General features: G+C 48.1%; 1 protein-coding gene across 1 annotated transcript; it reads right to left on the bottom strand.

Annotated features, from left to right (window-relative positions):
• Positions 1–423: 423 nt before the first annotated feature.
• Positions 424–11883, bottom strand: LOC103778782 (collagen alpha-1(XXIII) chain-like; the record flags this gene model as incomplete). The annotated part of the gene is made up of 14 exons (XM_008946394.1): positions 424–832; positions 1608–1646; positions 5514–5600; positions 6257–6310; positions 6812–6838; positions 7105–7158; positions 7250–7321; positions 7760–7786; positions 8361–8402; positions 9090–9152; positions 9519–9608; positions 10096–10140; positions 11125–11178; positions 11818–11883. Coding segments are annotated over 14 exons (723 nt in total), but the record flags the coding sequence as incomplete, so codon positions are not given.
• Positions 11884–12637: the final 754 nt, after the last annotated feature.

Genomic DNA, 12637 nt, shown 5'->3' with positions numbered 1-12637 from the left:
GTGCTCTGTTGTTTAAGAACAGACTTCAGCAGAGCCCTCCCTGTCTTGCAACTCTCTACACTGAAATTATTACTAGGGGTGGTTTTCTTTTTGTGTTTTCAAATTGTATGTGGGAGGTTTCTTGGGGAAACTTGGGTTCCTGGGTTCCACAGTAACAAAGAGCTTGCACATCTTCAGCCACAGACCCCAGAACAGGACCTAGAGTTGCTGCTTCTTGAGGGAAAAAAAACAAAAGATTTTTTTGTGGTAGCACAAAATAACCACAGGTAGTGAAGGTTCTTCTGCTTAGCCAAAGAATATCAACAGCAGGTAGCAATGACTGGAGCTTGGCTTGGCTTCCTCCACAGGCTGCAAGTCCTTCTCTTGTCTGACCCGATGGCACACAGCAGCTTCTTTCATTTCTAGGGCTGCATCCTTTTTTGCTTTGTTTTCAGCTTGTTTTTTTCACCCTTTTAACGTGCAGGTGCAATGCAAATAGAGAGTTGAGAGCCAGGTTAGGACAGGGAATTCTCCCTCCTCCATGCGACAAGGCACACCAGGCAACGGGCTGTGCCAGCCCTGTTAGTTCCCACAGCAGCATTAGCAGTGAATACTGTTCATTCCCAGCTACTGTCACTGGTACCTTTATCAAATCCTGATGTTATCGTGTGTATTTTACAGGTTTGGGAGCTTTACAGTATTTTCAAAGTCCATAAATGACAGAATCCAGTATAAAAAAAGGTCAATATATTACTGTCAAAAGTTTTTTTTTTTCCTCCTTTTTTTATACAAAAATTAAAAAGATCAAAATATATCACATTATTTACATATTGTGCTTCATGCTTAGAGATCACTGAAAAAAAAAAGCAGACAAACATTTTAATCAAAGAAATGCTCCACTCATCACACTTACTAACCTTGTTAATATTACAAGGATTGGCGTTCAGATTTAATGTTAACAATATATACAAATAACTTCCTAGAGAATTAAAACCTTTGCTGTGCTAAGGGTGTGTTCACCTTCTAACCCAGGGTTTGCAACCAGTTAGTAACATGCTTGCTATTAACTCAGACTGTGTCCAAATACCACATGCTGGAAACTGGGTTAACAACTCCACTCAGCTTCAGTGTGGTGCCCTCGTTGGGCAATGAGGTTACAGCCTCCTCCTGCAAGCCTGGGTCAAACCCTCAGCTCACAGGGGGACACGTCTCCTCATTCTCCTGGGCTGCCTTTACCACTTGCCAAATTCTGGGTCCAAATTACCTGCACCCAGATTTCCTGATTGGAGCCCTGAAGCAGCGTGGTGGTTGTGGATTATTATAACTGCCGTGGCAGGGAAGTTTGTCTTTGGAAAGAAATGCTTTGTCACTCTGCAACAGAGGGGTAACCCCACTGTAAGAGTCCCAGCTAGAGGGGAAGGGCTGAGTAAGTCACACGAGCCCGTTTTGCAGAGTGCTGCACTCTTTGCAGGAGTGGCTCCTCCAGCAAAGAATTCCAGATGATGTTAGGTCTGCCAGGCACACAACCTGTTGCTTAAAGGATGGGCAGCAGTGCAAACAATCCCCATGCAGCAAACAAAATTACTCAGGACCTGCTGAAGGGTATACAATTATTATTACTACTGTACCTTATGCCAACATCCTGCTACTGGCAGTCCATCTGGTCCCTGCAAAATTCAATTGACAGGTTTAATTTTTTGTCAACAGTGACTTAAAATGTCAGACCCCAAAAAACCTGAAGCTGAAATCTTCACAAGAAGGAAAGGTTTAGCAGCACCGGTAATTATCATGCAGAACTCATTTACTGTATGTGCACAAAAAGAAATACACAGGCAATGGAATCCATGTGTCACACACAACAATAAATTGGATACACCCCAGGGCAAAACCAACCAAACAACATCCACTTTCTTTTTCCTGCAACCAAAAAAGAAAATGCGAACAAATACAAAAAAAATTTGGAACCACAGTTAATTAACTTCATCATCTGCTTTATAAGGTAGTGGGCTTTGCCATCAGACATATATATATGGAAAGCATGATGTGGAAATGTATTTTTTTGTTAATTAATATGTGCTTTTCCATCTGGGGGCAGTGATGTAATTTTTTTTTTCCCCCGGATGATATCCTAATTGTGTTAAATTCAATCCTGCAGTACTTAGTTTCTTTTAAAAAATTTTGAGTTGCTGAACTGATTGAAACAGGATGAGTTATGGACTATGCAAAGGGAGTGAAAATATTTGTCTTTTTCTGACGGAGATACAAGAAACCTACAGAAATCAGAAAGCCAGAAGAGTTACCAGGAGGAAAACTCAAAAGGAAGGAGCCCCTTAGAAGAGGATGGACTATGTATCACCAGCTCTTTCAAGATACTTTAGAAGAAACAGGCTGACTTCAGCTGCCTTTTCTGATGCTGGATGTTTTTGAGGCTCTTGGATCTCTGATTGCATGAATTTCTGCATGTAGAGCTGCAGAGAGCACACATGCACTGACCCTTCCCCCAGAGCCACCTCCAGATTCAGCAGGGGTGGGAAGCCAGGAGGGCGTGCACGCAGCAGGGAGAACTGCTAGTGCAAATAGAGGTCAAAATGCATTTTTACATTTTTTACTGTAAATGTCAGTCATCACATTTTTTGTATTCTGTATTGATTTTATATGTAAAATAGCCTATGCCCAATAAAACAGGTGCAGTGAAGTAAGGTTACCCTCTCCAGCTACTCATAGCCTAACAGGTCAACTTATTTTCACATGGTTTCCTCTAACATGAGTTAGAAAACACACACCTTTTTCTGCTGACATCAGTAAAAATTTTGATCCCTAATTATTCATTAAAAAAAGTGCAACTTGTATGTTGTCTGGGGGGTGAAGGGTAAAGGGACAAGGTGCAGAGCAACTGTCTGACTTGGAAAGATCCTGACCCTAACCCTGATGGTCATGGGGGTGATTTCTGCCTCAGGCTTCTTCTCCTTCCCATGCACTCTGGGCACCATAAACCTCCACACCTTTCTCCTGGTTCACTCGAGGGATTCCAAAACATCTCATCAACTTAAAAAGAGCTTTGGAACCCGTGTGAGGCTCATGCTCCTGGACTGAAAGCCATCACTGAGAACCCAGCAAGCCTCCACCACATGGTGGGCTGGAGGATGGAGACAACTCTCCCAGCCAACATGCAGCTCACCCTCGTGTGCCTAAGTGGGAAGATGCACAAGTGCTTTACTAACTAGTCACGTAGGAGCAGGTGTTGGAGAAGTCACCTACTGCAGTTTACAGTGCCTGTAGTACAGATAGGTCTTGGGCTTTCTGTGTGTTAAGATGGGAGATGCTTGGTAAATATTCCATCTCTGGGGAGTCAATATGAAGAGCTGAAGCAAGGCCTGCTGCTAGTAATTGGTTTCTTTGACACATATGAAAGTAATTTAACTTTCTGAAAGCCAGACAGCTTACTGCCCTTTTGTTTCTCTGAAGACAACTGCAAATCATCTAACATGCAGCATTTTCTATGGTTAAAAAAATGAAAATAAAACAATGACCTCTTTTAGCTAGTTACGCAGAGCCCTTTTCAGGGAGAAGACCGTGAACCTTCCTGCATAACTGCTGGACTTCAACCTAAGCTCTGCAGAATTGGCCACTCATTTGGAGAAGGCTTTTCAAAACCCAGCTGGGAACTGGACTCGCAGGGTGACAGCAGCACAGGCACCAAACAAACCAGTTTGGTTTGGGGAGCCAAACTGGGCCGTAGGTGCCAAGAGAAACCAGAACTCTCTTTTAGCATCTGTTATCATAAAGGGGCAGGTATCCCCTATGTGATCTGCCATTGCTTACACTCCTTATTTAAAGTCATTTTAACTGTGGGAAGAAGGCACAACACATTGGTGTCCTTCCCTGAATGCCAAAGTGAAACATCTTGTCCCAGCTCTGCTGCCTTGTGTCCTCTTCCTCCTCCCAGGAGGGATGTGGGACGTCCTTGGGACAGGGCTTGGCCACAGCAGAAGCACACACAAGCCATGCAAGAAAGCAAACGAGCAGGTACTGTACCAACGGGCAGGGGCCACTCAGCCCATCCAGGCCTGGCAAACCTGGGTCCCTTTTGCTGCCTGCAAGGCTACGAGCTCCCTGTTTGGAAGAATAACTGCTTGTTGAGAATGATAAAGGACATGGGAGTTAATTGAGCAGTGTTTCAGTGGAGGAGGACGGGTCCAGAATCGCACAACTCCATTTCTGAGGACACGGCAAGTCAGCCGAGTGGTTTTATGGTAGGGGATTCTCAGACATGCAGAGTCTGTCATCTGGGAGAGATCTTCTGTACACAAACCAGAGCTTCATGTTTGTAACAGCGCAGCGAAAAAGATGAGGGTTAAATCATCCAACACGTTGAGGGAGGAAAGGTGATCCATGAGAAATGAAAAAATTAATGGTAGTTCATACTCAAATCTCCAAGCAAAATGAAGCATACTGACTGAAGGAGATTTTTGCTGGCCTAGTGCAGCTGTTGTACAGCTTTGATTGCTATAGCTGAGCTGGAGGGGTGAGGAAAATCACCCATTTAGAAAAGAAATGGGGTTTTGGAGCATGTTGGAGCAGGTACGTGGCACTACTAGTTAGGTGCAGCTGAACTTGGGGCCAACAGCTACATTTCAGTAGTTTTAGTTCAGTAGTTGATATGAATCACTCTTCTACCCTGTAGCCTCAAACCATTTTAGGGAAGGGATCTCTCTAGTTTTAGTCTTTATATGAAAAATAGGAATGAAAAGATGGTCAATTTTACCAGGCCAAGTAACTTCTTATAAACCAGTATAGAGTTTTTTTTCTTCTGGGCCCTATCAAAGGGATGAGACATTCTGGAAGTGGACTTGGGAGATCCACCTTCCTTGGCTCAAACACCCAGGAGGCCTCCAGGACAGCCTCTCTCTACGTGCTGCCTGGGGACGTGTCTGAGCAGGGACAGACCTGAGCCAAGGGCTGACACAGGAAGCACAGGGAGGTCTCTTCTCAGCAGCCTGGGGAGCTCCAGCTCCTACCTCACTTCTCTTTGGTGTGATCTGATCAGCTCTGGCCCCTGTCCCCACAGGGGAGCCGGAGCTGGGCTCATCCCTCGCTCAGCTGCCAGAGGTGGAGGGATGGAGCTGACCCTGCTTCCAGATCACCTCCCACCCTCTGCATGGAGCTCCTCCCCGATTCCAAACACTCTCAGGAGCCAGGCCTGCAGCTTCACCAGGCCACGCTATCTCCTGAAGAGCCTCACTGAAGCCCATTGTTCCCAACTACAATAAGAAGGTCTTTAGACAAAGATTCTTATTTTTACTGCTGTGGCTCACTCCCATCTGGCCAGTGAGGAGCCCTTACAGCGAGCAGTGAGCTTCCAGCAGTGCAGATAAAACAAACCATTAAGAAAAGTGAGAAAACAATAACCATCTGCTCTGATTTACTGCAAAATAAAGAACTACCAAATCCTCCCTCCCTCTCCCTGGCTGCCAAGCTGCGTCTCCTCTCCAGTCCTGGCAAGGCGCTTCGGATGAGCGAAATAAAGGACGTACCACGGGGCAAGGCTGATCCAGTCCCGGGGGGCCTGGTTCCCCCTTCTGCCCTTTGGCTCCTTTTCTCCCCGGTATTCCTCGCTCACCCTGTTGGCACAACAGGAAAAGATCATGAACAGGAGAGGAAACCCTCTGGCTTTCAGTGGCACGGCGCTGCAGAGTGCCCCGCCTCACCCAGAGCCCCGGGGTGTTTGCACTAGTGTAACCTCAGCCCAGTCATTCCATCACTGGGAATATCTCCCATGAAAGCTGGGAGGAGATATTTTAGTAGATAATTTTATGACAGGATGACTAAATGACTGGTTTGTGCTAGAAACCAGTATCTGACAGTAAGTGGGAACATCAGCTTTCAGCTGCTGCCCTGCGCTCAGCTGGGCTCCCCTTTATTTAAGGATCCCTGTAGCAAAACCTTTAACTTGGATCCATTTTAGAGGTCTATAAATGAAAAGTAACATTTCTTTACAACCTGGAGCTGTCAGGCTGCTCCATTTCCCCACAATGGTGGTGCTGGGAGGTGGGACAGGCTTGCAGAAAGCCCTTCCAAGTGGGCAGGAATTAACTGCCTGTCCTGCCTTACGCTGGGACTGGGCAAATACTCGTGCCAAAGAAAGGGCCTCACAGCAGGGAGGTGAGAAACTGCAAGGCTGGAAAAGGAACCTGCACCCAGGGCAAGTATTGCTGCCTGCCAAAAAGAGCAGCCAGTCCTGCCCCCGTGAGCATCTCTCCAGCTGTACCTCACTCACCTTCTCTCCTCTTTCACTTCTCTCTCCTTTCTCTCCTCTGAGACCTGGGAAACCCTGTTGTGGCAATTTTAGGTGTGGGGAGAGGGGAAAGGGTTTGTAAGTTTAGCATGTGAATCTCCCAGCATCTCAATTCAACATAAGCAATCTCCAGCTATCAACCCATCCTCCCACAGTGAAGAACAGGACATTTTCTTTCTGCTGACTTGGGATGTCAGCAGTTTTTTGGGAAAACTAGTAGCTTTACCATACCCCAGCAACACTGCAGCTATTAGAGGTTTGTGTTTCACTCAATCCAATACAAATATTCTCATCTGGAAAGGGAAACCCCCACAGCATCTTTAGCTGAGCAGTTACTGCTGTGCAGTGGAAGTATTCTGGCACCTGGCCTGAATAAAGCCCTTCCCTACAGACATGGTTCCACAGGCACTGTTTAAAGGACAGCAGGCTGTAGAGTGTTAGCTATGTATTCTTCCAACAACCTCAAGCAGTTTGATGGCCTTTACATGCATGTTGTTCACGTTTCTACATATGACCATTAATGTTTTCCATACTCACATCCAATCCTGGCTCCCCTGGCTTTCCCTGCAGTTGTAAAAACAAGAATTAAGACACGCTGTATTGAGTTTGGTGTTGCAGGCAAACTTGCACCCAGTTGGAAAAATATGGCAGTGGCAACAGGGGCTCAACAGCAGCCCCTGGGTTTGAGGGGAGCTCCTCACCATGGACCAGGGTAGTGCTGGTGAGCCCAGCTCTGCAGTTCTGGCTGGGCCCACCACGGCAGGATTTAACAGCCCCTCTTTTGGGATTACACCACAAGGTTACTGCTCCTTTCCCACACCAGTAACTACCTTCTCTCCTTTGGTACCGGGTAAACCGATGAGCCCTGGCGCACCCGGGAGGCCCTTAAAGAGAAGGGAAAGAAGGCAGTGGGACAGTTGCCATGAGGCAGGTTTGTGTCCATGGCCAGAACTGAGTCGTGGGACAGCAACTCACAGCAGGTCCAGCGTCGCCGTGGTCCCCCTTCTCACCACTGGCACCTTTTTCTCCCTTTGCACCATCCAAGCCCTGCATAAATGAAATGGCATCAACCGAGATGACCTGGCAGCCCTGCCCAGGAGAACCACCCCGTGCATCCACCGCTGCGTCCTCCCCCAGCTCTGGGATGCTTATACCACCCAGCCATTCACATTGGCCTCTTGACCAGATCATAAAAGAACACAGTTGAAAATACAGGCTTGAGCCTGCAGGTTTGGAAACCCTGACTTGCATGTGCCACCAGCCCTCAGACTCCATGCTGGAGGAGGATTTAAGATTGTAAATGTGTTTGGAAGGAAAAATGGCTTGTTTTCCAAAACGTCAGCTGCTGAACAGCACAACTGAGGGATGTGTTGTCACAAACGGTGACAAAAAAGTCAGTCCCCAGAGCTGACAGGCCTTTGTAAGCCTGTAAATAATGCACTGGCAGCCTGGAAACAGTGGGTGACATTTAACTTACTGACTTACTTTAGGTCCCTGGATTCCTGGAGGACCCTGCGGGAAAGACAATGGTGCATTTGAAGACCAGAATTTAAAAAGCAAAGCCTAAAGTCTGTTTCCCAAACTATGTCTTGCTCAAATTACAGGCTGACAATGGCCAAATATTTCTTGTCAAGACAGGTGGCAGTTTATTTGGTTCTCTGACATCAAATCATGGGGAAGAGGAACTGAACAGGGCCAGTTTGTGTGATGTGCAACAATAAACCTCTGCAATCATCACCTGCACCCTTTCCTCCTGCAATTGATGGCAAGAACTTACCAACTTGGGCAAATTTATGGGAAGACAGACACCAAGATGGGGGAACAGCTTTTCCCATCCCACAAGGCTTTATCTTTTCCTCATTCCAAGGAATATCGTGGTTATTTTCAAAACATGCCACAAACACCAACGTGCTCTACTAAATCTCGTGCCACCATCTCTCCAAACACAACACCCAACGCTGTAGCTCTTCCCTGATTTTTTTTCCCTGGATTCACATCAGCCCACAATGATTAAACAGAGCAAACCACCCTTGTCCTGAACTAATCACAAGCAGTCACAAATCTGCAGCAGTGCTCAGAGTCCTACCATAGGGCCAGGTAATCCGGGGGGTCCAGGCTCAGGTATGATCTGCAGAAAGGAATTAAATGTTAACAGAGCTGGGCTTAGAGAGAAGACAGTCTAGGAACAGCAAACTCACATGGCCCAGAATCATTATTATATGCCCTCTGGTTTGATGGCTTTAATCAAAATACCCTCTAATCAAAGAGTTGTTTGTATTATTTATAAATAAATGAATGTGAATAAGCAGATGCATCAAGCCAGCCTCTGAAATGAGAGGCGTGACCCAGGCTGCTCAGTGTATTTGCCAGTCACAAAATGAATATAATGGAAAATGAGGCAATTTTCTGCATGGACCGGAGGAAACCAGCCTTTGTGATTAAAAAAACCACAACAAGCCAGAACCAAATTAGAGCTCTCATGTCATTAATAAAAAAACTATCAAAATGCACGAAAGAGGAAGAAAAAAAGATGCAGAAATCCTATAAAACTGCAAGGAGCCTGGTATGTTTTTAGAACAAAAGGTAATTATAGCAGCAGCATCCAATATGTCAACCATCAATGCAAAGTCTGAAGTAACTCTGTAGTGCCAAGCCTGCAAAGTGTTCTTCCCTAAGGAATAAATCCTGCTTAGATGCATCTGGAAGTTCTTGTTGGGTCTTGCTCTCCTCCCCTACACTGATGGCTCCAGCCTCTACCCCCCAACTTCACCTGACCCCACACCATGGAAGAGGCTTTAGGCTGCCACAATCTTACATGATTATTCTGCAAACACGGTGACCCAGCGTCTCCTTTGTCTCCTTTTGGCCCTTCTGCTCCCTAGAAGATAAAAATGTAATGTTGGTGTGGCGCGTCTTCCAGGGAAGTGAAAATGAGAGAAAACCACGTTGTCTTCCCCTAAACCCCAGCCCTGCCTCCAGCAAAGCCCACGCTCACCCCCAGGGGCCTCTGAGACAATATTTTCTCCTCCTTGCTACCGGCTTAGGTCACCTTCTGAATAAGCCATTATCACCATCATCCTGAGCAGTGAAAATTCAAAGCTCCCACCATCCTCCAGCTGGGCAGTGACGTGCTGTGGACAGGCCACTGCTCAGACCAGCAGACCTGGCCACCTCCTGAGCCTCTGCAGACAGCCACACGTTAAAGGACCCCGCAGCAGACGCACAGGGACAGAAAGGGACCTACCGGTGGACCTGCTAAGCCCATTTCTCCTGTCTCTCCTTTCTGGCCTGTGATCCCTGTGCTGCCCTGGTCGCCCTTCGCTCCTTTAGGACCCTGGAAGTTTGCAGAAAACAAGGTGCTTAGGAGAAAAACTGTTACAAGAAATCCCCCTCCCCTCCCCTCCCAGCCACTGCTGCCTTTCTGCTGTTTCTGTGTCATGCAGGAGCTCAGAAAACACGTTTTAACATGAAAACTGCACGCCCATTCTGGGGCTGCAGCAGAATCTGGCTGGGCTGTAGCAGAGATCGAAGCCATTTAGGGTTTTGAAGGTTTATGACAAAGTTTGAGACAGCATCTGACAAACTGCTTGTAAAAGGAGCCCCTTTAGCTCAGCAGACGTAGCCACGAGCAGCAGCATCGTGGCTGAGCACAGCAAAGAGCAATTAATTCAAGAAGGCACAACTGAACATTACAGGGCAGAGCTTGCTCCTGGCAGGCTGAGATTTGGTTTCCTCAGTGCCAGCTCTCACAGACACACAGTGAACTCCTTTGTAACTCAGCTCCTGCAAAGTCTGGCTCCATCCAGCCGTGCCCCACTCACCTTTTCACCATCCAGTCCAGGTGGACCCGGCGAGCCCAGCTCTCCCTGGAGGAAAGAAAGAAAGGGGAACCCGTGGTACGTTGAGTCAGGAGATCATCCCAGGAAAGCATTTTGCAAGGAAGTGAATTATTCACATGTATTGACCGTTGCTGTTACGGGTTTGGTGTTACCAGGAAAGAAAGAAAGGGGAACCCGTGGTACATCGAGTCAGGAGATCATCCCAGGAAAGGATTTTGCAAGGAAGTGAATTATTCACGTGTATCGACCGCTGCTGTTACAGGTTTGGTGTTACCAAGCTCAGGAGAAAGGTCTCTGTGATGTGCCAACATTCCTGGCTCATCCAAATTTGGGCAGCACGGAGACCTTGAGAGGCACCAGACTCCCACCCCATCTTGGACTTCCAAGAGATGCTTTTCTATAGGTTAAATTCTTCTCTTAGAGAAACTCCAGCTGACTGGAGGTCACTGGCTCTTGCTGGTGAAGCAGGAGGAAGGAGCAGTCCTGCTTGCACATGGTGCTGGGGCAGCTTGGTGGCACATGGGGAAGAAACTCCAGCTGACTGGAGGTCACTGCTCTTGCTGGTGAAGCAGGAGTAAGGAGCAGTCCTGCTCACACATGGTGCTGGGGCAGCTGGTGGCACATAGGGTGGGTGGGATGGAGTGGCTCAGCACAGCTTTTGGGACCACCAGCTCCTCCTCAGCTGCTGCTCCCATTTACTTCTGTCGCCTGCCACATGCAGAGAGGAAATCTCGGAGGGGCTGGGATTTCACCCACCAGGTGTGGGATTGGGAGGGGATTTGTTTCTGGGGCAGCATCCCCCAGAACAGGTTGAAGACCAGAGAAAGGTCAATAAAACTTTTTTTTTCTAAAACCCACCTTTTTCAGCCTGAGAAAGTGTTAAAGAGCATTTAACCACACATAGTCTCAAGCCCCAGCACCTCCTGCCTCATTTTGGCTTGGGAGACACTTGCCACATGGAAAGCTGCTGTGACCATGTCACACCATCTGCATGGCAGGGGTGGGGCTCACCTTGGGACCTGGAGCACCTTGGGGGCCCGGTGGCCCTGGGGGACCTGGTGAACCCTGAAACACAGCAAACAAAGCAGGCACCAGCATGACTGACAGGACCGACGGCACACAACCCTCGTGCTGCTGGGGAGGAGCTGGCAGCAGCTACAACAGACACCTGCACGACTGGGCTCGCCCAAATTTCCCCACGAGCTCAGCTGACAAGTGACCCGAGGGCTGCTCCAGCACAGGGGATGTTCATGCTCAAGAAAACAGAGCTGCTGTCAGCTGGGTGCATGGGTGCAGCAGCACTTGCGTGTAAGAGGCAAAATGCCTTTAGCTGGAGGTGTGGCCCCAAATCTGATGGTTTCTTTTTGCATCGTCCCCAGGGCTCGCCCAAATTTCCCCACGAGCTCAGCTGACAAGTGACCCGAGGGCTGCTCCAGCACAGGGGATGTTCATGCTCAAGAAAACAGAGCTGCTGTCAGCTGGGTGCATGGGTGCAGCAGCACTTGCGTGTAAGAGGCAAAATGCCTTTAGCTGGAGGTGTGGCCCCAAATCTGATGGTTTCTTTTTGCATCGTCCCCACTCCAGCCAGGCTGGGGAGAAGCATCCTGCTGTGAAACCAGCAACAACCAGCCAGGGAAGTGCAGTTAAAGAGGGGAAACGAAGGGGTTTGTGTGAGCCCTGAGCAGGAAAACCTCACACACTTACAGTTTTCCCCGAGCACTGCTGCGTGCTGAGACCATGAATCACCTTGAGATCAACAAAACCTGCAAGCTGCAAAACAGATCTCAAACAGCAAAACTCATGGTTTCGCCCAGCTGAAAACCCAACCAGTATGACATCCTCAAGCACCTTTTTCCTGAGTGCATGCTCATCCTGTTAATCACACTGGGAGGTGCCCAAAGCCACCTCTGCCCAGAGCTCTACGAGCCAGGCCAACGAGCACACACTGAAAACAGCAAAAAAGCAGGAAAATGGCAAAGTTAGCAAGGTTCAACAACGTGCCCCTTGGCAAGCCCCGCATGCAGCACACGGGAGAGGGTCCCTAGCAGATGAAGTCTCCAGATGGAGGTTTGATGGAGCCTCCCCAAGCACTGCACTCCACCAGCTCGGCTCACAGAGCTGCAGGCCGTGCCGACAGCAGGCAAAGGGGAATTACCAGCACTTTGTGTATCCCTGCAGCCTGTAGTAAAACAATTAGGATGGTTCTCAAATGTCTGAAATTAAGTATTTATTCAGCTTCTTTCATCTTAACAGAAATGGTGGGACGCTGCTCGGTGGGGCAAGTGAGGGCTCAGGCATCGTTTCCCTTTCTCCCCCATCCCAACCACTGCTGCAGAAAAAAAACATTCCAGAGGATGCACAGTGAAAACCACTGCTCCAAACCCTGCCTGGGAATAACACCCCGCAGCCAGCAGTGTTTAACCTGCAGTTTGGCTGCTCATGACATCAAGTGTCTGCAAGTCACAGGCTGCATCGTGTCTCTTTCACCTGCAGAACATTAAATCCCATCCCACAGCCAGGTCCC

This window comes from Merops nubicus, unplaced genomic scaffold (genome assembly GCF_000691845.1).
Source record: "Merops nubicus isolate BGI_N331 unplaced genomic scaffold, ASM69184v1 scaffold7678, whole genome shotgun sequence".
In the NCBI taxonomy this organism is placed as follows: domain Eukaryota; kingdom Metazoa; phylum Chordata; class Aves; order Coraciiformes; family Meropidae; genus Merops; species Merops nubicus.
Note: the sequence above shows the minus strand (reverse complement) of the source record. Positions and strands in the feature narration are given on the sequence as shown.